Below are 27199 nucleotides of genomic sequence, written 5' to 3' on the forward strand. Positions count from 1 at the left end.
CATAAGCTTATTCGACGCATGCGCAGTACACTACTTTTAGTACATACTTTTTCGGGACACGAATATAGGGCTAGTATATAAGTAAATGTACCCAATTTTTATGTACAAAACTAGCGCATGCGTCAAATAAGCTGACATGGAATGTGGTTTTCACCTCCGGGAACTTAGCCGGGCAACTTCGACTTTTTTAAGTTTTTTTTTTTTTAATCGTTTGTTGGTCGTTTGTCGGTGATTGTTGGCCTAATTTCAACGTTTGTTGGTTTATATTTTTTTTTTAAACAAAAAAATAAAAATCAGCGTGAAGTTAGCCGGCGAAATCTCATTTTCGTTTAAAAAGCGGTTCAATCGATGCGGAATCGTTTGGAGATGATTGTTGGCCTAATTATAACGTTTGTTGGTTCATTATTTGCTTAAAAAACGAAAAATAAACTTTTACATTAAGGCCGAATCTACAATAGGAATAAGCCTTAAGGAATTAATCAATCACAGTTGAATGTGAAATAGTAATCGAATATGATTGGTTAATTTCTTACGACAAGCATGGAGCTGACACACACACACACACACACACGGGGGGGGTGCAAGAGGGGCCTTCGGTCCCCCCTCCCGCACCCACCCCGTCACCCTCGCTTCGCGTGAAAAGTTGCAAAGTGGAACCTCGCTTCGCGTGGAAAGTTGCAAAGTGAAACCTCGCTTCGCGTGGAAAGTTGCACCCTCCTGCACCCACCCCGCCGGTAGGGGTGCCTACGGTAGGGTGCAACTTTCCACGCGAAGCGAGGTTCCATTTTGCAACTTTTCACGCGAAGCGAGGGGGACGGGGTGGGTGCGGGAGGGGGGCCGATGGCCCCCCTTACACCCTCCCGTGTGTGTGTGTGTGTGTGTGTGTGTGTGTGTGTGTGTCAGCTCCATGCTTGTCGTAAGAAATTAACCAATCATATTCGATTACTATTACACATTCAACTGTGATTGATCAATTCCTTAAGGCTTATTCCTATTGTAGATTCGGCCTTAATGTAAAAGTTTATTTTTCGTTTTTTAAGCAAATAATGAACCAACAAACGTTATAATTAGGCCAACAATCATCTCCAAACGATTCCGCATCGATTGAACTGCTTTTTAAACGAAAATGAGATTTCGCCGGCTAACTTCACGCTGATTTTTGTTTCTTTGTTTTACAAAAAAATATAAACCAACAAACGCTGTAATTAGGCCAATAATCACCGACAAACGACCAACAAACGATTAAAAAAAAAAAAAATTTTTAAAGTCGAAGTTGCCCGGCTAAGTTCCCGGAGGTGAAATGAGGGTGCAGTCCCATGGAGCATATCGCGCGTATCGCGGATTGCGCGTATCGCGGATTGCGCGTATCGCGGATTGCGCGTATTGAAAATCTAACCAATCGCAGACGTTCCGCTGTTTTTGATACGTGAAAGTTTCGTTTCGATTGGTCAGATTTTCAATACGCGCAATCCGCGATACGCCCAATACGCTCCATGGGACCGCACCCTTAAATTTGATTCTACGCCGCACTAGATGCGAATTAACGCTTCGGTGAAAACTAGACCAATCATGCGTTTCATGCATGAAACGGAACGCACCTATGAATTGGCACCTTGACTTGCTATCTATTTTCTTATGTCATTTATGGATCGCTCAATTTAATTCAAAATTTAATTGAAATACATGTTAACGAATATTATTAAAACGATTACTCAGACAAAAAAGGAACAGAAAAAAAGCAAGCTCTATTACACATTGCATCCTTCAAAAATTTTTAGTGCTGAAATTGCCAAAGATTAATAAATATGGAGGTTAGTATTGCATATATCCTAGACATGTAGCATGTATGTTTCATTTGTGAACATGTAACATTCATTATTGAACAAATTATATGATTCTTTATTGATTAAATTATTATATTTTTTTTCTCTGTTAAAAAGAATCCGAAATGAATCAAATCATTTGATATCATTATAATGTTAGAGAATGTATATCAAATGTGTGTTTATGTATGTCAAATAGTAAATTTTTTTCATATTACATATATTGTTTGTGTTCAGGCTCTGATTAATTTTTTTCTTTTATATTATGTCATCATTTAAGCTTTATTTTAATCATTTTTTAATATTTTATCATTTTTTTAATGATTTATAATTTTTTAATTTAAGATTTTTTTAAATAATTATATCTGATAAATATGATTATATCTGATAAATATGAATCAATGATACAGAAAAATTAAAATAAGATGAAAGTTAATAAGATAGAGACTATACACAATGCTACCAAAAATTTACTAGTAAAACCTAAACAAAGAGACAAAGATGTAAATAATATTTCTGAACCAATAAAATAGAAAGATTTAAAAAATATCTTATATACTTAGATAAAATCACATCATGTATCATTAAAGCATAGTGCTTTAACACCATCTGTGAAAAGAAGGACTAAAGCCGTAGCTAAACCAGTTACACCATTACAAGAAGCCAGAACAAGATTACATATCAGTACAGTACCTAAATCACTACCTTGCAGAGAAGAACAATTCAATGATATTTATACATTTTTAGAAAGCAAATTAATGGATAATAGTGGAGGGTAAGTTTATTATTTTAATAAATATCGTGTTCAATGTTTGCTTTTGTTTATTTAGACTACAACATTATGTACAAATATTAATTGCAGATGTATTTACATAAGCGGTGTCCCAGGTACAGGTAAAACTGCTACTGTAAATGAAATTATAAAATGTTTAAAAAGATCAGTAGAAAAGGGTAAATTAAGCTATTTTGAATTTATTGAAATTAATGGTATGAAATTATCTGATCCCAGACAAGTCTATGTTCAAATTCTAAAGCAATTATCTGGAAAAGTTTTAACATGGGAACAAGCATATAATGTATTAGAAAAGAAATTCAATAGTAATGCTAAGAGACCAATGACATTGTTGCTTGTAGATGAGGTATATATTTTTTTTCTTTATTTCTTATTAAGTCTATAGTCTTATTAAGTCTATATAGTTTTTATTTATGTATATATCTTATTGTGTATATAATTTTTTTCTTTTCTTATTATATTTATATTTTTTTTCTTTTTAATTATATTTTTAGACGCATTGACAAATTTTAATATATATTATTGTTTTTATTATTTATTCTATTATATTAATTTTATCGTTTTTCTTGAATTTTATAGCTTGATTTATTATGTACAAAACGACAAGATGTGATATATAATTTATTAGATTGGCCTACTAAAATCTCTGCTCGATTAATAGTTATTACTATTGCAAATACTATGGATCTTCCAGAGAGAGTTTTAATGGGTAGAGTCACATCACGATTAGGTCTTACCCGAGTAACTTTTCAACCATACAATCATAAGCAATTGCAAGAGATAGTATTGACTAGACTTAAAGATATAAATATTTTCAAAAATGAAGCTTTACAATTAATTGCTCGGTAAGCATTATCTTTAATTTTTTTATTTATTTAAATATTTTAGTTAAATACATATATACAAGATGAATTATGAGTTTGTTTTAAAACTTGGAGCATATTCCTGGATAAAGGTAAGAACAGTTGTTCCTATGAACAAGCGAAAACTGCTTTCTTGAAATGGACAAAAATTAGTATCATTTGGCTTTATTTCAAGTTTAATTTACTTTATTTAAAGGTAAGACATGTATTAAATATGTCTCAAACATATGCTAAAATCACTCAGTTTAAAAAAAAAACATTCTACATTGTATTGATAGGATTGCCTGAATGAATTTTTACAATAAATACTGTTATAGATTTAATATACAAAGCAAACACAATATTATAAAATAAAAGAATCTAATTTAATACTTATGAAATATTTAAAATTAATTTTTGCCCATTATTACAAAAACAAAGCAATTTTTGTCTAATGTTCAGGAGAATAATTATTCTTATTTTTTATCTAGGGGAATATGCTCACAAAATTTTCGAAATATTTTTACAATTCAGCTTGTATATATGTGTTTGCATTTGTACATGTGCACATATTTTTTAATGCGTTGTATAATATTGTTATATAAAATGTTTTTAATATGTTTTTAATCACAATTATTACTATTATATTTGACAAATTATACTAATTTTTTTAGTAATATATGTAGGGTATCCTCTTCCCTTACAATTAATGATTAGGAACATAATGATTTTATATGAAAAAATTAGTTAAAGAAGTACAATAAAATTTTTTAATAGGCTTTGTTTTTTAAACACAAATTCGCCTTTAAAATTTAAAAATAAATTTTTTTTTTTCAATTTAATATCTAATAATTTTGTAATATATGTACCTATAAATAATACCTATAAATTTACTTTGACAATAATTAATATATAAAAAGATATAATATTCTTTCCATACACTAAAATAATTTAAAATATTTATAATTAAAATAATTTATAATATTATAAATTATTGATGAAGTGTGCATCAAAATATGCAGATGAATTATATATATATATATATATATGTGTGTGTGTGTGTGTGTGTGTGTGTGTGTGTGTGTTAATATTTGTGAAATACATTCAATAATATTTAACACAAGATATTATTAACAGTCATTCAAACTTTTTATTAACTCTAATTTTTAAAGCCAAATTTCTCGAAAATAAAGTCTTATGATACAATTTTCTTTTTTTATTTATTTTTTCATATAGAGTGATTATTTTTTTAGTTGTATGTATATATATATACTTTGTATCTATTACAAACATCTATATGCAAATAAAATTAATATAAGTAGATGCCTTTTTTAGATATTTTGTCATAAAAAAATTTTTTTAATCAATGCTAAATATATTATAAATTATTTTTTTCTTTATAAAAAATTATTAATAGAATAAAATTGATGAAGTATAATTGAACATTTTAAGAATCTTTATACAATATCTTGTATTTTTTTTATGTACATTAGTAAAATATCTGCAGTATCGGGTGATGCTCGCCGTGCTTTGGACATTTGTCGTCGTGCAGCAGAAATTACAGAAATACGCAACGGTACTACAATAACTATACTTGATGTAAACGAAGCTTTGTCGGAGATGATAACAAATCCAAAGGTTCAAGCAATAAGACATTGTTCAAAATTTGAGCAAGTATTCTTGCAAGCTGTATGTTCAGAAGTTACACGAACTGGTGTTGAAGAAGTTTGTTTTATAAATGTTTACAAACAGTTTGAATTTTTATGTTCCTTTAATGGTTTGTATATATACAATTTAAAAAAATGTTATAAAAAATTTTACATTTTTGTAATTATTTTTTTCTTTTCAGGCTATGAAACACCCAATATTACTCAAACGCATGATATTTGCACAAGATTAGATGATTACAGATTGTTAATATATGAATATTCAGGTAGCAATATACATCAAAAGATTCTATTAAATGTATCAAAAGATGATATACATTATGCATTAAAAAGTATTGATCTCAACTAAAAAATATGCATATAAATTTATATAAATATCTTATTACTTTTTATTATATAGAATATATCTTTTCACGAGTTACAATAGTATTAATTTATACTTAACATATTTGTAGCTTAAATATTTCTGTAGTATTATAATGTAACAAAGCAGGATAAAATATAAAGGATTTTTGATATAAATTGATTTATATCTCTATTTTATATGTACATATTATAGCAACAGAATTTGATGAACAAATGTATATGTGTGGATATTTAAAATGATTATATATATTAAGCTATACTATACACAGCTAACAGCTAATCTATTATTGGAAAAATTACACAACTCAAGTTCATGGTTGAATCCTCTCTATTTATATAAATAGTTTATGTATCTGTATCCTGCTTTCTATAATGTCATGTAAGTAATATGTTGTTTTTTTAAAATCTGAGTAGAGGGAAACTATATTATTATCTATAAACAATATATATAATATTTATATACATATCTATTCCTATAAATTCAGTAATAAGTGGCAGCAACAATATTGAAAAAAATATCTTTTCATTATATAATGCTCAAAAATGGAAAGAAATCATTGCTTTATTTTACACAACTAATGATCTCAAGAGATTATCATGGGTATTGCCTGATATAGATGATTTGTATTGGATGAATAATATTGTACGAAAGTATAATTTATTTGCAATTGCAAGTATTGGTTGTGGTTGTGGATTACTAGAATGGTTATTACAAAAATATTCAGGTAAGTTTTTGAAATAGATATATTAATATACATTTTCTTTTAACAATATTTTTAATTTCTGTTTATATTTTTAAGGATTAGACATTATGGGTATAGAATTAGATAGTGGCTGGTGGAATAGCAAATATTCTCCACCAAAATTCTTAAAAAATATTATTTTTGTTGAGAAGAAGTCAACAAATTTTCAAGTACCAAAACGATACGCTATGTTATTTTGCTATTTTAATAACAATACTGCATTCTGTAATTATATAGAAAACTACAAAGGCAATTTAATTCTAGTCATTGGACCTATGCAAGGAAATAACTGTACAACAGATCCACTACCATTTGATGACAAATTTGAAAAATATAACTGGAAATTAATAGATAAGAAAAAACTTCTACGTTCAAATAATTACATTACTGCATATACTAAACAATAAAGATACAATAATTCAATAGAGTATTAATTACACACAATAATATAAAAAAAGATTATAAATTACAATTCATACCATAATACTCTTTCTAGTTATGGAAATGGAATAATTTTTTTTAAAATTTGTAAAAGAGTAACTTCTTTCAAGTAAGATACATGCACAAAAATTGTGAAATCAGACAATATGTTAGCAGGCAATTATATATTATTAGATTGTATTAATTCACTATATATGATGTTTTTGATTTTATGTATGTACAAGATATAGAGAGCACAGGCTTTTGCATGGGCGTAATTGGGCGATTTCTTTATACATATGCTTATGAAGCAATCAATTTCCTTATGTTTATTGTTATACGTTTATGCAACAGTTTGTGCTCCCAATCAGCCCTATCTGATTGTCCGATGTTGCCCACGTGTGCTGTCTTCTTGGATGAATTTTCGTCATATTCTGCGCAGCACCACAGTATAAAGGCCTTTGCACACAAAAATTTTAGTCGTAACCGTAAAAGAATAAACTGTGATTGGTCAGTTTTCTTACGATCTTACGACTAATGCGTCGTCTACAATGAGATTTTAAGGAGACTTAAGGCGTAAGATTTAAGAAATTGACCAATCACAGTCGAGTATTCTCTTAATACTTGACTGTGATTAGTCAATTTCTTAAGTCTTACGCCTTAAAGTCTCCTTAAAATCTCATTGTAGACGACGCTTAATGCAGGATTCACACTGCGTCCGATATCCGAAGTATGACATCGACATCCAATAAGAAAATTTGATTTCTAGAATGTCTAGCAGTCTCTTAAAAATCAAATTTTCTTATTGGATATCGGATGTCGTACGTCGGACATCGGAGGCAGTGTGAATCCTGCATAATGCAGGATTAAGCGGCATTGGTAGAAATGGCCATAAGGCCCAGTTCCACAATTTACTTTAACCGAAGTTTAACTCGTTAAAGAAGGATTTACATTGCGTTCAATGTCTGATGTATGACGCCCGATTGGATACAGTGGGCTTTGGATGCAATGTAAATCCTCCTTTAACGAGCTAAACTTCGGTTAGAATAAGTTGTGGAACTGGGCCTCAATGTCCGATGTATGACGTCCGATTGGATACTATAGCTGCGTTCCAAAATTCACTGCCAGTACTGAAAATCTATAGTTTACGTGACGTACACTATAGATTTTCAGTACTGGCAGTGAATTTTGGAACACAGCCTATGGGTGCATCCAGAAGCACAACCGCTCACTGAGCGGCTAAGTAGCAATTGAATGTGATTGGTTTCTATCTTTGAATTCACCAATCACAGTCGAGTGCTACTTAGCCGCTCAGTGAGCGGTTGTGCTTCTGGATGCACCCTATGAGTTTGGGACGCAATGTAAATCTTCCTTTAACGAGTTAAACTTCGGTTAAAGTAAGTTGTGGAACTGGGCCTTAGTAGCAATCGAATGTGATTGGTGAATTCAAAGATAAAAACCAATCAATTGCTACGTAGCCGCTCGGTGAGTGGTTGTGCTTCTGGATGCACCCATTTATTTCGGTAAAATATATATTGTTATGCTACGTCACTACGCATGCGTCTGAAAATCCTACGATCTGGAATTACTGGAAATCACTGCTGTGGGTTGTGAAATAGTGTTGGGTCATTTTATGGGAATTCTGTTCCGAATAAATTGGTTTGAATAAACGCGATCAATTCTCGCGCGAACTTTGCCACTTTGAAAAGAGAATTTCATCGTGTGGAAAAAAATTCGCAGTCATGGGCGTGGATGTTGAAGTTCTGAGTCCTGGCGATGGTAATTATAAGTTTCATTTTGTACGGATTTACTGAATTTCGTTATTCTCGTTTCTTTGGAGAACTCTTTCTCTCCCATTTTGAAACAGCTCTTTACACACCATATCGCGATCGATGCTTCAAAACTTTTAATGTTTTTGTGCTCTTGAATATGTCTCATACATCTAAAATCTAAAAGGCCGCTAACAAACATGATTTATTCCATGTTATGATTAACGTGGTCTCAATATTCGGCAAAATAGATTTTACATTACAAAATAATTTCTCACTCTCTTTTTACTTACGCTGTTATTGCAATTACCAAATGCTCACACATATTCTATTTATATTCTATTTCTTATGAGTTACTGTATATTTACAGGTCAAACCTATCCAAAGACTGGGCAAACAGTAGTTGTACATTACACAGGTGATTATTTTTATAGTAGTACTATTAATATTCTCAATTTTATACACATACTGTTTATGCGATTAATATAATATATAAAATATAATTGTGTATATGTATGTGAAACTATAACAAAAATTTTGTTTAAAATTATTACTTCATATATAATAACAGGAAAAAATTACAATATTACATATCTTTTTTTTCTATAAATAATTCTGCATATATATTATAAGATTCTAAATATAATAGTATTAATATAATATGTACATATGTATATATATATATATATATATTTTTTTTTTTCAGGTACTCTTGCCAATGGAAAGAAATTTGATTCCAGCAGAGACCGTGGTGTGCCATTTAAATTTAAAATTGGAAAGGGTGAAGTAATCAAAGGATGGGATCAAGGAGTTGCGCAAATGTGCGTTGGACAAAGAGCTAGACTAACTTGTTCTCCAGATTATGCTTATGGCAGCCGAGGCCATCCTGGAGTATATCCTTTAATTCAAAATAATATTATGTATAGAATAATCAATAGAATTATTCGATGTAATAGTTTATTTCTTATAAAAAAACAAATACTATTAACTATATTAGCCTTGACAGAGACACACTATTCCGCCAAACGCTGTTCTCATCTTTGATGTGGAGTTACTGAAGGTGGAGCCTTGAAATACCTCTTAGAATGTACCAAACTGACCAAATGCATTTCAATACAAACAAAAAAAAATAAAAATCTGCATCAAATTGTATTATGTTAGTAATCGTTGCATGAACATGACATATCCTGTGTCATTACCTTAATTCAATCACTCGAATTTCAAAAACTACATTGTATTTTTTACAAAGTAATATATAAAACACATTAAGATTATTTTGCCATTGCATAGAAATAGAATGTGCACAATTTATACTATTTATTAAGTTGATAATACATAAATCTTAAACTTTAAAAATGTATACTAATGTGTGTAGTTTAATTATCAGCTGTCCAAGAGATGCTATTTAATTTCTGCACCTCATTTAAGATTAATTAATCATGTTCCTACCTAAAGAGGCCTTTCTCAAAATACACTAAATATATATACATATCTTGTGTTTATATATATTTCTTCCATTTTATATATATATATATATATATATATACGGTAATTTTTTTTAATATGTACACGAACTTGATGTTAAAGAAATAATTATTATTATTAACTCTAAGGCGAATTCTGAAATATCCGCGTGCAAGACGTTAAATATGACATATACGTGACAGATAAAAACAATATGCTTTCTTAAATATACAGGGTGGCCGATTTATCTGAAGACATTGAAATATTTCAAAAACTAAGCCCAGCAAACAAAAATGTTTCAGACAAAAGTTGTATGGTTTCGAGGGGGACATAAGATGGTACCATTGGTTTGACTTTGAAGAGTTATTTGAAGGTCACATGAAGGTCACCTTCAATTTCTTAAATGGAACCTACTATTTGTTATTGCATATTCTTGTAGCTTATCTCGAGAGCTTTCCAAAACACTATAATTAAGTATCTTTTCGTTAAGTACTTTTTGAGTTATGAGGCTTGAAATTATTTCTTAATTTTACATAAACCGTAAAATATCTTGTAAAATATTCATTTTTCGATTATCTTACCTTAATACTTTTACGTACAAAATAATGAGAGGAATCAATTGGTGTAAAGAAAACACATAGTTGTTTTGAAGAAAAAATATGTAATTTGCAATTAACAATTCCATATTTTTTGTCCTTAATTGTTAATTGCAAATTACATATTTTTTCTTCAAAACAACTATGTTTTTTTTACACCAATTGATTCCTCTCATTATTTTGCATATAAAAGTATTAAGGTAAGATAATCGAAAAATGAATATTTTACTAGATATTTTATGGTTTATGTAAAATTAAGAAATTATTTCCAGCCTCATAACTCGAAAAGTACTCAATGAAGAAATACTTTATTATAGTGTTTTGGAAAGCTCTCGAGATAAGCTATAAAAATACATAATAAAAAATAGGGGGTTCCATTTAAAAAATAGGGGATTCCATTTAAAAAATTAAACCTTCATGTGACATTTTTGCTTATTACTTACTAATTATTGCGAATTTTGCAAAATGGTAGAGGACTTTTCTTCTTAGTTTGACCCAATCTATCATCACTTTTCGTTTGGTCCCTCACGAATCGGACACCCTGTATACTGTAATATACTGTAAGCACCGCAGAACCGAACGTCACTCGTAAAGCTCGCTACGCTGACTGATTATTCTCGCCGTATTGTCGCGCTTTATTTGTTTCATAGTACTAAAAAGCCGCGAAATTATGACATTTGGAAATTCATAATTATAAAGCTTGCATTGAATAATAATATTTCATCAATTCGCATCCAGATTAGTGGAGAAATAAGTGTACTCTAATTTGTAAAAATAAAAAAATGTTAAACAGAACGTAATTTTATTAACTATCTCCAAATGTTTCGCGGATAAAAAATTGCTATTATCATAATTTATATTTCTAATTAATATATTCCATTCGTGATAAATCTACAGTCATAAGTTTTCGCATTATTGTTAAATATATTAAATTCAGTTTTATAAATCAGTTTAAATCAGTTTAATGAATTCTTTTACTATTGATATTTTATATATTTTATTTTTTATATATTAATATTTTATTTTATATATTCTCAAATAATTAATTAGAAAATGTTCATGTCGATACGAATGATATATCTTACTTTGATTTGTGTGCAACGTTCAAATATATAGTATTTAGATATTTACGCATTTTGAGAATTATAGCATTTTGAGAATTAAAAGTATTTTGCATTATATTATAATTAAATATGAATGATATATGATTAACGGTATTTATTTATTTTTGCAATATTTAATTTTATATAGATTATTTCAATCTGTTTATTATATCTGTTATTAATATGTACATATGTGTGTTTATTAATAAAGACACATATATGTGTCTGACATTACAATATATGTATGTATGTATGTACATTTATTAATTCATTAATAGAAACATATAGATATATAGATTATAATAAATACAGATATATAGATTATAATAAATTGAAATATCGAAATTATCGAAATATCTAAATATTTAAATTACATATTGCAATAAATAAATATAGTTAATCATACATTACTTATATTAAATTATAATATAATTCAAAATACTTTTAATTCCCGACATACTAAATTTTATTTTAAATTATAATGCACAAATATATAAATACGATAGATTTTAACATTACGGACAAATGCATCAAAGTAAGATATCTTACTTACAATACCTCACATGTATATTTTCTAATTAATTATTTGAAAAATATATATTTTCCAATAATTAAAAAAACCGACAGGGGTGAAAGACATGAGCTTTGCGATATAAATCGCCGTTAGCTCGCCTTGTGCCTATCGCTGCACAGTTGGTGAGCCAGGGCGATTCATTATCGATTCTTGTCTGACTCATTGTCAGTCCGCCTTATCTAGTTCGGACATGAATCATAGCACGGATACGAACCATATACCGTTACCGAGCGTAACGGACATAGTTCACGTCCACTTTCTCAGACGGCGCATCAGGACAATATGCCCGTTAAAGCGGGATGGCCTAGACATAGATAGGCATACTCGTGTGAAATGTGGATAAGACCTTAGGGAGTACCGTACATACTCCTGCGTTGTAAAGTAAACTTAAGAGAAAAGTGTATTACTTGTTTTGTGAACATATTAGCCTAATAGGCATGTACCTGATGGCTAAACTTCGTTTTTTTGCCAATAAATAATAATAATAATAATAAAGCGGGATGGCCGCTCTCATGCTTCTCTCTGCCAATAGCAGTCAATGCTGCTTGCATCTGCAAATTTGGGGGTCGATTGTGTATCACAACTTGGTGAAAATTACAAAAGTGAGCAAATTTACTAGATATTGACTAATGAAATTATAAATATTCTAGTACATTTGCTCACTTTTGTAATTTTCACCAAGTTGTGTAAAGCCTACGGCACACGGTACAATTTTTCGTACTGGATTTGATAAGATTTAGTAAAATATTAGAAATGCTGCATTCTGATTGGTGCATTTTTAGTATTTTACTAAATCTTATCAAATCCAGTACGAAAAATCGTACCGTGTGCCGTCGGCTTAATACACAATCGATAATCGATCCCCAGGTCACATGACTCGCCGCCATGTGGAAGGTAGGACAGGCGCTTATGTGATAATTGAAATCTTGCTTTTAGCAATAAAACAAAAAATTTCTTTATTTTTATAAATTGTTATAAATCTTAATCTATATAAATTAATGTAAATAATTGTCAAAACATGTCATTATGTAAATCCTGTTTGTATATGTATTTAAATGAACAATTAAAAATCTGAACTTTTTACACGATACATCAAAATTCCATTAAATTATTTATATCTCTATTTTTTTTATTACAAGAAGTTACATACTTGTGGTAGAAATGGAAAAAAAGTCACTAACATATTTAATTTGAAACTGCCTGTATACATTTATTTTAAATCATTAATATTAATTTCAGAATAAGTTTTTAGTGTCAATAAGTTGAAGACTTTCAAAAAAGTCAAAATTCCTTGAACTCATTTTGTTTATAGAATGGATTGAGTGGACTCGATATAGCATTTGTTTTTAGTACACTAGCTAATGGTTTCTTGTTTGCATCGAAAGGAATAGCAGGGCTTTTACGAACTTGCTGAAAATATTCCGATGTATGTTGTTCAGTATTTCGGGAGAGACCAAAGACCACTTTTTTCTTCTCCAAGGAATTATTTAAATTAATTTGTTTTTTTGTCTGATTTGATAATTCCTGTAATTATGCAATAGTTTTATATATAATTTTTATAGTGTATTTCTGTAAAAATATCAAAAATAATCAAAAAATAAGATAAAAATATTGATACTTACATCTTTCAACGTTCCTTGATTATTATGTGTAACATTCTTCTCTAATATTGTCTTTTTTAAAACTAAGGATTTCTTATTTTTCGTAGCCTTTCGAAGTAAATTTTTTTTCTTTAAAACTGGTGAGATGAAAATGTATTGCTCTTTATTAAATGTATGCTTCTCATGAAGCTCTGTTTTCTTCGGTTTACATTTTAAATTATTATCTGTTATAAATGTATCATCCGTCTGACTCAATTTAATTTCCTTAGTTTTATTAAATTTTCTATGGGCTTTTGTTTTTAGCTTCCTTTTATCTTCAATTACATGTTTATCATCAAATTTATTATATGTTAAATTACACTTCTGTTTCTTAGACGACACTATGTTTGTATTTCTTTTTCTTTCTTGTTTTTTAGGTGGCAGTATATCTGCATCTGCATCCTGTAAATTAGTTTTCATATTTGCAGTTGAATCAATTGAGTCACTTTTTGAATCAATAATGTCTATGATAGAATTCAATTCTAAGTGGTCTCTATTTTTTAGATTATTAAAAGAAGATGTACTACTATCAATGGCCTCTCCATTGTTTTTTTTTTGTTTTTTAGTTGGTAGTATATCTGCATCTGTATCCTGTAAATTAGCCTTCATATTTGCAGTTGAATTAATGGAGTCACTTTTTGAATCAATAGTGTCTATAATAGAATTCAATTCTAAGTGGTCTCTATTTTTTAGATTATTAGAAGAAGATGTACTACTAACAATGGCCTCTCCATTGGTTTTTTTTTGTTTTTTAGTTGGTAGTATATCTGCATCTGTATCCTGTAAATTAGCCTTCATATTCGCAGTTGAATTAATGGAGTCACTTTTTGAATCAATAGTGTCTATAATAGAATTCAATTCTAACTGGTCTCTATTTTTCAGATGATCAGAAAATGTACCACTAGCAATAATCTCTCCATTTCTCTTCCTTTTTCGTTTTTTGTTAATATTGTCAGAAAACATCTTTTTCTCAAATTGTATGAGGTGTAATGCAGCCTTTTTCGATTCTTTCTTCGAATCACGTTTTTGCAAATTTAATTTCTTAACTTTCTTTATTCCAAGGGGCATTCTTCCCTCTGATAATTCCCTAAACCTGAAAATATAATTTTTTTACAAAGAAAATATAATTCAGAATACATGTAAAAAAATTTAGTTTTTTTAAATAAATAGATTATTAAGATAAAAAGTAACATAATGTACATACTCTTCAAGAAGTCTTGAAAGTTGCCTTCGTGATTTTGTCTTTGATGATGGATGAAAATGATGTACTGAAAGCATTTTAACAATTTCTGCAGCATTAAAGGGTATTTGTGGTAGTTGCACATCCACTCTACCTGCTCTTGGATCTAAAGGTTTTTCACTTTTATTTTGTATTTCACTTTGCAAAAGATGACTACTTTTAATATCAATATTTTCTTCTGTATCAATCTCAATTTTTTGCATATCATCCACATGTGCACAAGGAAAACCAGCCTATTTAAATATACATATAGAATGTCTTAAATCTACTAGATATTTTTCTCTATTATCTTATGATAGATTTTTTGGAATATTTAAAAATAAAAATCATATCAATTATTCATATTGTACAAATATATTGTGCAACATATTGTAAACAGAAAATCTTTTATTAAAAATATTTATTAAAAATATTTATTAAAAATATTTAAAAACTTTGATATTGTCAATATAAAATTGAATCATAATAGTACTTTTAACACTATTAGGTATTTTGTCATGTTCAAATATGTAAAATATTAACTATATGATTCATAAACTTTAATGGTTTTCAATTTAAAAACTATTGTAACTACTATAAATTTCCAATCGTTAGAATACTCCAAAAAATTAATCATTATTTTATTAGATTTGAAAACATGTGTATTAGAAAAATGTTACAATAAATATTAGAATATATTTTTATATTTTTATTACTTACTCTTTGCCAAGCTTTAAATTTCTCCATATAATCTAAACCTACATCTGATTGAAATATTAAATATCTAAAGACATGTTGCATAATATGTTTCATTTGTCGTTCATCATCAGTTGTCATTAAATATATAATAAATGGTTTAATAAATTCATGAACAACACATTCTGATATATTTCCATTGCTGACCTATATATTTATATGTAAATAATAAAGTTTTATTAAAACTTAGACAAAATAATTAAAAATGGAAAATCTTATCCAAATTTTTGGAATACCTTTGCAAGTTCTTCTAAATATATTTCTGTCATATGTAAATTGAATCCCAAAGCAATTCTTGGATGTAAAAACAGTTGTAAAAACATTTGTGATAATTCTGTCACCCATATGATATCCCATGATTTATCTTTACAAGTTACAAATGTTTGACGAAGAATCCTTCTAACTAACTAAAGAAAAAATAGAAATAGATAAATAGGTTATTTGTATATATTTTAAAGTATTATCTTAGATTCATAAAAAAAATTAAGAAAAATACCATTAAAAATTTATCTAATCTATATTGATCTATGCCAAACCATTCGATAGCAAGTGTCTTTAAAGCACAGCTGGTATAAAGTAAAATGGTATCTTTTGAATCAAAACAATGTACGAGTTTACTAAGGGATTCAGCTAACTCTTCCTGAACCAACATTTTATCAGACATCCACATGCAATAAAACAGACCTTTCCACAAGCTCATAAAGTCTGTTTTTGTAAAAGCTACAAAGAATACAACATACATGTAGCATAGTACAGTACAGTAATAAAATTCAAAATATATATAAAATGTTGAAATTATTTGTGTTATATAACCTATTTGATAAATTATTATACAAATATTGACCTACCAAACGAACTTTGCGATCGTACTGTTAACCATTTTTTCAATCTTCTTAACGCTTTATCTCTTATTCTTTTGTCATTATTAGCTAATAATCGCGCTATTTTAATTTCTTGCACGATGAACAAATTCTTTTTACTTTCACTTTTAGCATTTATGAGTTGCATTTTGTTGTTAATCCTCAACATTGCTGTTACATCTTTTTTTAACACGTGTGTACATAGGTTTGTTCTTTTTAGCTGAACTGGCTGCACTAGTTCAGTTCAGAAAGTGTACACTGAAACGTTCTTTTTAGCGAAAGTGACGTCAGATGCTGCTGTTCTTTTTAGCAGTACAGTGAAGCCTGAGAGGGGCCATGCCGTCATTTTTCGTGTGACGATTTCACTAAGCCGCGCAGTGGCGCCCCGTGGATCCATTTTAGAGCCGACGGAACTCACGGTCTTACATCACGGCAGAGAGAAGCCTAAGGTGAAAGCACATAAAATTGCATAGGCGCACAACCATAAGCATAAAGAAATTGATTGGTCCACAAATATATGCATAAGAAAATGAACCAATCAATTTTCTTATGCTTATTGTTATGTGCTCCTGCAATTTTATGTGCTTTCACCTTAAGAGCGGCCATGCCCCTGATTTAGGTGGAACCCGTATTTGAAGCGCCTCTATGTCCATAAAACGTGGACATTGAACTACATAGCCATGTCCATGAAACTTTTCAAAGGGTAACATGCTATGTCCACGATTTGTGGTTCTGTTCCGTGCTATATGCACAAAGTGCCGGCAATATGACTGCAAAAATATGAATGCAAGACAAGTTATGTATACATCTTTAATGTAAATAAGATTTGTGGTCTCTCTTTCTCCATATATATATATATATATATATATATATATATATATATATATATATATAGATTTATACTAAAAATAGCTATATACAATATATAGAAATTTATTCATAATATGATACTATACTTGAAAATAAGATATTTTTTACCAGACTATTAATAAATAATTTATATATTTAAAGAGAGAGAGAAAGTTTGATATTATTTTCAATATAGATCCTACACATTTCTTAAGAATAAAAGTTCTAAATAATAAAGATGTATATATATATATATATGTATATATATACACGCGCGCGCGCGTGTGTGTGTGTGTGTGTGTGTGGTATATACGTATGTATGTACGTATGTATGTATAAAAGCAATGCGAAAGTTACGTGAGGAAGCGAAAAGGACAAGTAAAATAACAATAAGAGCGAACGAGATAGAAATAGCACGAGCAACGAGACTCGAGCTCGAGAATCGGATTTTTCTTGCGCGCTATTATTTTCCTCTCGCTCGCACCTATTACTGTCTCGCTCGCTCCTATTACTGTCTCGCTCGCTCCTATTATTGTCTCGCTCGTTCTTGTTACTGTTTCGCTCACTCTCGATTCTTGGGTCCGCTTATCTTTCCGAGCTATCTATCACGATTGTCAAGTGTGACAAAGAAAGTAAGACCATGAGTAGAGAGCGAGCGAGATGACCTATCATCAAAGAGTTCCGAAGTCTCTTACAATCGGTTTCTTCGCTTCCTCTATCCATTCGCAATTCACGAAAATGTAAACATCTTATAAAATAAAAATTGAAACTTTTATTTTTAATTTTATCGGTTTGAAAGTAATTTTAATGAATTAATGAGATTTTGGCGATTAAAATGATATCGAACATGACGTAAATCGGGTAATTTTTAATTAATCTGATAATAAATATTTCATTATAATTATATATTTAATTAAATTTATGCGATTTATATCGTGTTTGGTATTATTTTAATCGCAAAATTCGCATTATTCTATTAAAATTACTTTCAAATGAATAAAAAATGCATTTTATTTTTTGACATATATTCGTGAATATTATAAATGAAGTCTCGTGTAAGAAATTTCGGAATCTGCGGCATCGGGAATTTTTTCGTTATTTATAATAATATATGACTTTAAATTGCCATAAAATAAAAACTAAAGCTTTTATATTTTGTTTGATCTTTTTTGATTAAAAGGGATTAATGAAATTCTTGCGTTTAAAATGACATCGAACACAATATAATTCGGATAACTTTTACTTATTGTTATATAAGTAAAAGAATGTTTCTAATTGAAAATTATTTGAATAAAATGTTGGGTTTAATGTGATTTTACAATTAGTCGTAAAAATCATATTAATTCTAAAATTATGTTCAGTAAGATAAATTAAGTAATATAAAAATTTTAGTTTCTAATACATTTTCAATGTTATCAATTGTGGTGTTCACATGACGTCTCCTGGTCTAAATATGTTCAATATAATTAATATTAAATGGTCTATATATTGTGCAGTGAAACAATTTATTTTAATTTATTATATATATATATATTTATGTATATACAGGGTGTCGCAGATCACCCGTTTCAGCCGAATATCTCAAAAACTGAGCGCGACAGACAAAAATATTTCAAACAAAAGTTGTAAGGTTTCAAGTAACGCATTACCATGGTGATATCAGTATGACCTTGAAGAGTGTTGTCAAGATCAGGGCAAAATCACTTTGGATTTTTTAAATGGAACTCGCTATTTTTATTACATATTCTTGTAGCTCATCTCAAGAGCTTTCCAAAACACTATAATTAAATTAGTTTTAATTAAGTACTTTCCGAGTTATGAGGCTTGAAATCATTTCTTAATTTTACATAAACCGTAAAATATCTTGTAAAATATTCATTTTTCGATTATCTTACCTTAATACTTTTATGTACAAAATAATGAGAGGAATCAATTGGTGTAAAGAAAACATAGTTGTTTCGAAGAAAAAATATGTAATTGTTAATTGCTGATATCACCATGTAATGCGTTACTTGAAACCTTACCCAGTCAGAAATGTATAGTTGTTGTGATGTCGAATTAACGTCAAAAACCAATGTTGAAATAAAGTTGAAATTTTGATCGAATCGACATCGAAATAGTACAAAATTTTGACGAATTTTCGACTATCATTTCGACATAATTTCAATGTTGAATCAACCAGTTTATTAATATATATTTCAATAATTAATGCTTTTATAAAAAAAGTAACTTTATGTAATCATTATAATCATATCAAAAATAATTTTTCTTTTACTTTTATAAAATTTTTATTGCACGCTATATTTATTTAAAATAATATTGACAGAGTTTATTATCATATTATATCATATATTATATTATAAAATAATGAACGCAAAAATAATAGCCTTATCTATTTCTATTCTCTTTAAATCACAAATGTTAAAAGAGTATACTAGGAAAAAAGCGAATTGTATTTTTGTTTTGATTTGCATATTAAGACCCCGTTCACAAACGTCGGTTAATTTTAACCTCCGATTAAATTATATCTTTGTATCTTTTTAAGAACGTATCTGAAAAGAAACAAAGATATAGTTTAACCGGAGGTTAAAGTTATAACCGATGTTTGTGGAACCGGGCCTAAGGTAAATGTACGAATTATCCTGCGATTATCAAACAAAAAAAATATATTGCATATTTCTCTAGATAATTGTAAACTGAAATAAAAACTAAATATCACATACTAAAAACAAAATTAAATATCACATACTCGTTACAGTGAAAAATAATGTTGGCTGCGTTCAGCAGAAAAAGCATCTTTGCAACTGTTGTAAAATTCGTGCATATATGCTCTTAGATTCAGTTAAGATGAAGAGAATGTACCAATCAGATGCACAAATTTTATAACAGTTGCAAAGCTGCTTTTTTTTGCTGAACGCGGCCGATAGACTTTAAAGCATTTTTATGTTTGGTAAAGTATCTTATGCATAATTACATATATCTAGTTATAATCTTATTATAAATTGAATATCACATATTAGACGATATATTATTTTGTTCTCTTGCCCATTGTTCCATCATCCTGCCGACGCCAAGGAGCTTGCTTCAGCCAAGATGAAGTTGCTGCAGCAATCTCAATTAATTCTGCCTGTGGCTTCTTGTTTAAAATAGCACCTGAAAATGCAACACATTTTATGTTTTGTAATTTCTTTTAAAAGTTTGCATAAAAATACGACCACTAAATTAATGATAGCAAAAGGAAAATATAAGATTTAAAGGCTAAAACAAAATAATTATAATAATATATTAGAGATTAAATAAAAGTCAAATGCAGAAAATACATAAAAAATAATACAAATACAGTATGAGTTAGGTTTTAGGTTCATATGATTATTAAATCAGAAGATATATATAAGCTTCATGAGCCGCTACGATTGTTGGTGCAAAATAACTTTTTATTTTTCTATTATAGAGTTTTTTAATCCATCAAGAATCGATTTAGATAAACGATATTTCTTCGGAAATATTAAATTAAATTATTTAAACAAGGATGATAAAAAGAGAAAAATATGCAAGAAAAATATTGGATGCGAGTTACTAGAAGTCGAACACAAATCTTTCGGGAGAGAGAATTGTAGTCAGTATAGTTTAATTGAGAAAACATTCATTCTTATTTAATTAATTTAATTTGGTATTTTCAAAAAGAGATCATTTATTTAAATGTATCCTTTGTGAATTAAAAAAATTATTAATAGAAGAATTTATTGCTCACCAACCTCGGTGATTCATAAAACCTATATCCTATATATACTTATTATCTTCTATATGTAGAATTTAATAAAAAGAAATGCCTATTTAAGTAAAAAAAATCGAAGATAATTTAACAAATAATAATTTAAAAGAAAAATTTTTAAATTTCATAATATAAATATTGTTATTAATAATAGTGTTAAGTTAATTTCAAGTAATTTTTACCTTCAACAACTTCATATACTGTTAACTTTTCAAAACATTTTTTGGACGGATTACCACCACCTTTCAAATTGAACTCTGATGCTAATGTGTTTGAAATAAGCTTCTTTAACACTTTATATGTGGCTTCTTTAATATTATCCTTAGAGCCAATAATTTGACTCATATAACAAATCTATAAACAGAATATTAATAATTAAACAAATAAAAAACATTTAGAACGTAGAACAATAAAAAACAAAATTAAATATAGCTTACAGTTCCAGTTATGTTATCATTTTCTGATAAAAATGTTTCAAATTTGTTTAACTCTTCATTAGTTGTTATTGGAAGCGAAGGAAGATCTGTTGGTCTTACTATCCTTTTTTCATTTGGAAGAAGAAAGCGATTTAATCTACTTAAATTCATAATAACTATGTCTAGTTTACTACTAATTTCTTGGGTTTGAATGTATGTCTTCTTAGGAAAATCTCTGATTTCAGATAAAATCTAGGACAGATTACCTGGAAAAAAATGTGACATAAATGACTATATATTACAACTTAATATTAAATAAAATAATTAGAAGAAAGTAAAGAATTATTAAATGTTAAATGTACCTGATTGACGAACTGAGCGAGGTGTAGATTGTGTAGATGATTCTTTTATTTGGGAGAAAGCATTGCTAGACTGACTGAACTCACAATCAGATTGAGAATGTGAAACATTTGACACGGATGGTGATTTTTCTATAAATTCAGTATCAGAAGTAGTAATATTTTCTTTTGACATATTTGCTGTTGTTAGTGGTCTCGTACATTTTTTGGGATGCAAAATATCATCGTCCTCTGATGACACAACTGAGGAACTCTCATTTTTTTTCAATTTCTTAACATTTTGCACTTTCTTTGAAATACTGTGCTGTAAAATGCTATAAACATTTTCTTGTACATCACATCCTGTCGACGAAGACATTTCAAACTTCGAGCTTACGTCAGTTGACTTAAGTTTCAGACATATCATGTTGAGGTGATGTAGAAGATAATGTAAATTGTTTTGTTATATCACACGTTTGCCGTCTTTTTCTTGCAGCTCTTATAATTTCTGATTTATTATCTTCAACGGGAGTTATTTTCTTTGCTTCATTTATTTTTGCAAGCAAAAGCTCTTTTCTAGATTTTTTGTTTTCAAGAGACGTCGACATTATAGTTTTTGTAGATTGACTTTTTTCAAATATCTTTGTTTTTATATTTTCGCCATGCGTAATATTTCTTTGAGACTCAGTTTTATTATTTTGAGGTTTATAAGAGACAAGTGGTGAAGCAGCAACATTTGTTTTATTTGAAAATTGCGAAATCTCAGGATCATCTGGATTAGAATCTGATGAATCAGAACTCGGAATTTTCCTAGTTTTCTTCGTAATTTGTTTTTCAGGAGAATCGAATGAAAAACGTCGTCGCTCAATTTTTTTTCGTTTGCCACGACCAACTTCAACATCCGTTTCATAAGCAGAAGACATAATGAAACCATTGAGTCCATTGCGTGCAGCCAAAAGCGTATCTGATTATAAGAGAATAATTTAACTTCAAAATAAAATTGAGAAAAAATATACAAATATACATGCACAAAAAACAACATACTGTAAAATTTTAAAACAATAACATTATATGTTGGCCATGAAGGAGATGCATCCATTTCTTTTTTTAATGCGCTGCTTTGCGCAGATCGAGGAGGCCAAGAAATATTTATTTTCATATTATCTAGTTCTTTTAGCCATTTTGTAAGACCGACTTCGAAAACAGCATTATCTTCATCGTTACAAGTATCATCCTCATTTATAAACTTTACAACGACAAACTGAAAAAAATTATTTTAAATTGAATTAATCTATATGAACTTTACACAAGAGAGAATAAATAATAAAATTTAATAAGAAATATAATTAATAATAACGGATCTAAATAAATAATAAAAGAGAATAAAATTGTATATTTGATAAAAATACTTAAAAATATAAATAAAAATTCTGGCATTTTATTTGCAGAAAGGCATTGTGTGAAGCAAAGGTATACAAACATATTCATCTTTTAAAGGGATAAGCCAGCATTTAGCAACAATATTTTGTAAACGAAATATTAATTTATCATTGTTCAATTCAGATACTTTAATAATGCCAAGTTCTGAGGAATTCAGAGGATATATATAAAAATCTCCAACATTTATAAAAGTATTACCAATAAAAATTACATTATCATCCTCTGTAAGAATAATATTTTTTAAGACTACAATTTGACCTAAATTTGTTTTAAAATATGAATCTTTATCATTCACTTGAAGAATTACACCATTTACTGAAACTTTTTTAAATTGACTGCCATTAATTAATTCATTTACATCTCTATGTTTCTTTGATAAAACAATCTCATTAATTTCAGAATCCATGAATACAATTTTTTCATTTCCTCGTTCTATTTCACGCTTAGCTACCTGCTGAAGAAGTTTAAAACCAGATTTAAGATGATTTTTTATTGTTTTCAACTTATTTTCATAACAAAAGGCACTAAATGATTCTAAAGGGCCATAATCATTACACTCTTGCGCTAAATGACAAAGAGAATGCACATTATAAACTACAAACTTTTTTCCTAAAATTGTAACAGAATGTTTAATAAAAGTTCTGAGCAAAATATTTGCATAGTCATTCATAATTTTATGCAGGACAGGATTTGCAAGAATAAAAATCGCGCAATGTAATAATAAGAAGTGCTTATAAACATTAATATCAGGATGCTGAGCAAACACCACAATGCCATCGTATAAGCATAAACGACGGAATTCCGTTGCCTTATAAAATGCTAAGTCACTTAGAGATCTTGGTTTTCGGGCAAAATCTTGAGGGCAAGAGGGAGCTATTTGGATAAGCATATTAGACATTCTTTCCACAATAGTCCAATGCAACTTCCATGGGCCTATCCATCGCATCCATACTTCTAACAATCTCTTAAATACACCCTCGTATACTAAATGCATGGACTCTAAACGAAACTGAGAAATCATTTGAGTATTCAATCTAAGAAGAGGTGACACTCCTTTGTGATGGTGAGACTGTGTTTGATTCTTAAAAGATTCATTAGTTCTCAAAGGAGCATCAAGATCAACATATGTCTGCTTGTTATCCGATCGTTCTCCCCACACTGTACATTTCTCGCAAGAAGCATATGCATTATGACCTATACAACATTTTATAAGCTCTCGAGCTGGAGCATCAAGAATGTAATGTCTAATAAAAAAATCATAAGTTCTTTGATTTCGTACATAACCATTGTCGATTAGATTTTTAGCCTCATTAACAAAATCTTGCAAGAATTCTTCAATGTCACTAGGATCAGACGTTCCAAAGTAAATGGCAATAACAAATGGTTCATTTTTAGTCCCTACCAGATGTCCTAAAATTGGCCAAAACTTTTTTTTAGAACTTCGAAAAAGAGAAAGTCCATCAGTATTGATATCTATTTCAATCTTTTCTTTTCTCTGCAAGTATTCTTCTAAAATAAATCCATCTAAATTATCTTTTATTCCTTTATACCAAAACTGCCCTCCATTCCGAAAGTTTATAATATTTATATTATCAGATGTTCCAAGCAAGGTTTTATAACTTTTAGGCAGATTAGGAAATACTGGACGAAGCCATGCAAGAAGTTCATCAATTTTACTCATAGAAAGAATTCCACCTGATAATGCCCATTCATATAAACTTAATGTGATATATCTTTCTTTTTGTTCATCGTTATCAAAAACTGCATCAATATTTTCATTTTCACTATCATCATCAGTATTTGTTTCTGAACTCATGATATTTGCATCCTTATTAAAAATTGTGTCTTCTTCATGATCACTAATCTCAAGTTCAGTTTCAGAATTCAAATTATTTTGATTCAAATTATTTAATTCACTTGACACATTATTTTCTTCCTCTGCAAATATTTCAACTTGATCTGACATTTCACAAATATCTGTAAAAAAGCTATCATTGCTACTACTACTACTGCTGCTGCTAGAATTATTGAATCTTAATTTTTTTTTTTTTTTTAGTAATGTACAGACTCTATCGAGGGCATAATCTTGTTGTTCTTCAAGCCTCAAACGTTTCATAGCCCTCCTCTCAATCCTCTTTTTCCAATTACGATTACATTGCAAAAACTTCTACAACAAATTACAAATAAATGATATTTAAAGGAATTTAGAAATATAAAAACCTCCTTCATGTAAAATAAGGACATCAATAAAATTTAAATATAAAAAAACTTTTTAAATTGTTTTAAAGATTAATAAAAAAAGCTTGTCATTTATTGTTAGCTGAAGATAATCCGTGAATAAGTGTACAAGAGATAAATTAAAACTTTATTATATCTTTTTACATAGAAAATAAGAATATGACTTCTGCGATATACTTCATATTATGTACCTTCTAAATATTATGCCAGATCAATGATTGATGACACTCAAAATCCTTATGGAGAAATAATATAAAATAGTAAGTACTTATGACTTTAATATAGCTAAACTTGCTTCTAAAATCAGAAAAATAATCAAATAAATTAATATTTATCATAGTTTATCTGAGAAACATAGACTAGACTGCATGATAATTTATAATAATATTTGTTAATAAATGTATTAACAATATATGTAATATTGTTAGTACATATAGAAGTAGTATATAGAATATAGAAACAATATATGTCATCTGTAACATTGAAAACAATAGAATATGAACATATATAATTAGAATAATTAATTAATCTTTATTCTTTTTATTAAAGTATCTGAATTTCGTATGAAACAAACAACAGAAATCTTAATCACTTGAGCATAGCATTCTTATTACATAAAAAAATAATACTAATCAGATATAAGAAATGGATATAAACACACACACACACACACACACACACACACACACACACACACATAAAAAAAATGTACAATGTATTATATGTAAAAATAATTATATATGTACCTTGTTATTCTCATCGATGTCCATTATGTACTGTTAATTTGAACTTCTTTTTTTATCTTGTAAGATGCTTTCATCAATAAGAGTTGATTTTTATTTCAGCAAATGTTAATCTCTACATACAATAGCAAAATATTATAAAATAAAAATAAATATTGCCAGTTAAATTTAGTAATAGCAAAAATATTTGTTCGCTATACACTATTTACAAAGTAAATAGCCAATTTTACATTTTAAAGCATTAATTTTTCTGTATACGGAAATTTTCCAATTGTACTAATAAACAATTTAACACTTTTAAAATATTTATTTTCTATCTTATATTAATAAATATTCCATTCTCAAAATTTAATAGCTTTATTACTTTTAGGTTAGGTTGAGAGATAAATAAATATGATACAAGATTACATTACTATGTGTATTTTTCACTACTGAATAAAATTGTTTTATAATTTAACTATCAAAAAGAATATATATTAATGATCTATTCAATTTAACTTATTGTAATATATGGTGTGTGTCCACGTGTGGCAAAGCCGGCATAGGCACTACGTAGCGGACAAATATTTTTGCTATTACTAAATTAACTATTTGCAACCGAATATTATATTTATTAAAATAGAAATTTATTTATCCAATCTTACCTGTCGAGACTGCGAGACTTGCAAAACTCGGTTAGCAAAAAGAAATATCGCACACACAATAACTGCACATAACATATGTTTGCACACATCGATCTGTGCTTTCTGTTGTTTCACCGCGGTTATG

At 28.6% G+C, this 27199-nt stretch overlaps 5 protein-coding genes across 10 annotated transcripts; 3 read left to right on the forward strand and 2 right to left on the reverse strand.

Moving 5' to 3' along the window:
* The first annotated feature begins 1571 nt into the window (after positions 1-1571).
* On the forward strand, positions 1572-5812 carry LOC145970384 (origin recognition complex subunit 1-like). 2 transcript variants are annotated; one of them, XM_083097131.1, is made up of 7 exons: positions 1572-1811; positions 2387-2598; positions 2686-2962; positions 3196-3461; positions 4952-5235; positions 5308-5391; positions 5685-5812. In XM_083097131.1, the coding sequence occupies exons 1-7, from the start codon at positions 1806-1808 to the stop codon at positions 5729-5731; spliced, it is 1176 nt and encodes a 391-aa protein (XP_082953257.1). In that variant the 5' UTR covers positions 1572-1805; the 3' UTR covers positions 5732-5812. The 2 variants fall into 2 exon arrangements, with proteins under 2 accessions (XP_082953257.1, XP_082953256.1); XM_083097130.1 differs by lacking the exon at positions 5685-5812 and having other exon boundaries at positions 5308-5641.
* Positions 5756-6868, forward strand: LOC145970413 (uncharacterized). Of its 2 annotated transcripts, XM_083097213.1 has the most exons (4): positions 5756-5870; positions 5977-6216; positions 6292-6404; positions 6499-6868. In XM_083097213.1, the coding sequence occupies exons 1-4, from the start codon at positions 5864-5866 to the stop codon at positions 6580-6582; spliced, it is 444 nt and encodes a 147-aa protein (XP_082953339.1). In that variant the 5' UTR covers positions 5756-5863; the 3' UTR covers positions 6583-6868. The 2 variants fall into 2 exon arrangements, with proteins under 2 accessions (XP_082953339.1, XP_082953338.1); XM_083097212.1 differs by having other exon boundaries at positions 6292-6868.
* Positions 6869-8208: 1340 nt separating this feature from the next.
* Positions 8209-9575, forward strand: Fkbp12 (peptidyl-prolyl cis-trans isomerase Fkbp12). The gene is made up of 4 exons (XM_083097248.1): positions 8209-8433; positions 8794-8841; positions 9130-9316; positions 9438-9575. The coding sequence occupies exons 1-4, from the start codon at positions 8397-8399 to the stop codon at positions 9493-9495; spliced, it is 330 nt and encodes a 109-aa protein (XP_082953374.1). The 5' UTR covers positions 8209-8396; the 3' UTR covers positions 9496-9575.
* Positions 9576-13344: 3769 nt separating this feature from the next.
* Positions 13345-17442, reverse strand: Nnp-1 (Ribosomal RNA processing protein 1 homolog Nnp-1). 2 transcript variants are annotated; one of them, XM_083097077.1, is made up of 8 exons: positions 17227-17442; positions 16624-17079; positions 16272-16495; positions 16012-16182; positions 15740-15922; positions 15005-15273; positions 13783-14893; positions 13345-13684 (listed from the first exon to the last, which is right to left on the reverse strand). In XM_083097077.1, exons 2-8 carry the CDS (start codon positions 16802-16804, stop codon positions 13442-13444), a joined length of 2382 nt encoding a protein of 793 aa, XP_082953203.1. In that variant the 5' UTR covers positions 16805-17079; positions 17227-17442; the 3' UTR covers positions 13345-13441. The 2 variants fall into 2 exon arrangements, with proteins under 2 accessions (XP_082953203.1, XP_082953204.1); XM_083097078.1 differs by lacking the exon at positions 17227-17442 and having other exon boundaries at positions 16624-17176.
* Positions 17443-20413: 2971 nt separating this feature from the next.
* On the reverse strand, positions 20414-27199 carry LOC145970355 (uncharacterized). Of its 3 annotated transcripts, XM_083097075.1 has the most exons (10): positions 27076-27199; positions 26435-26546; positions 25880-25985; positions 25519-25617; positions 23809-25427; positions 23055-23271; positions 22035-22974; positions 21694-21938; positions 21439-21610; positions 20414-20637 (listed from the first exon to the last, which is right to left on the reverse strand). In XM_083097075.1, the coding sequence occupies exons 5-7, from the start codon at positions 25414-25416 to the stop codon at positions 22418-22420; spliced, it is 2382 nt and encodes a 793-aa protein (XP_082953201.1). In that variant the 5' UTR covers positions 25417-25427; positions 25519-25617; positions 25880-25985; positions 26435-26546; positions 27076-27199; the 3' UTR covers positions 20414-20637; positions 21439-21610; positions 21694-21938; positions 22035-22417. The 3 variants fall into 3 exon arrangements, with proteins under 3 accessions (XP_082953201.1, XP_082953200.1, XP_082953199.1); XM_083097074.1 differs by having other exon boundaries at positions 23809-25617; XM_083097073.1 differs by lacking the exon at positions 25880-25985 and having other exon boundaries at positions 23809-25617.

This window comes from Camponotus vicinus, unplaced genomic scaffold (genome assembly GCF_025532165.1).
Source record: "Camponotus vicinus isolate PSW18456_S1 unplaced genomic scaffold, iyCamVici1.0 SCAF_4, whole genome shotgun sequence".
NCBI classification, from domain to species: Eukaryota; Metazoa; Arthropoda; class Insecta; order Hymenoptera; family Formicidae; genus Camponotus; species Camponotus vicinus.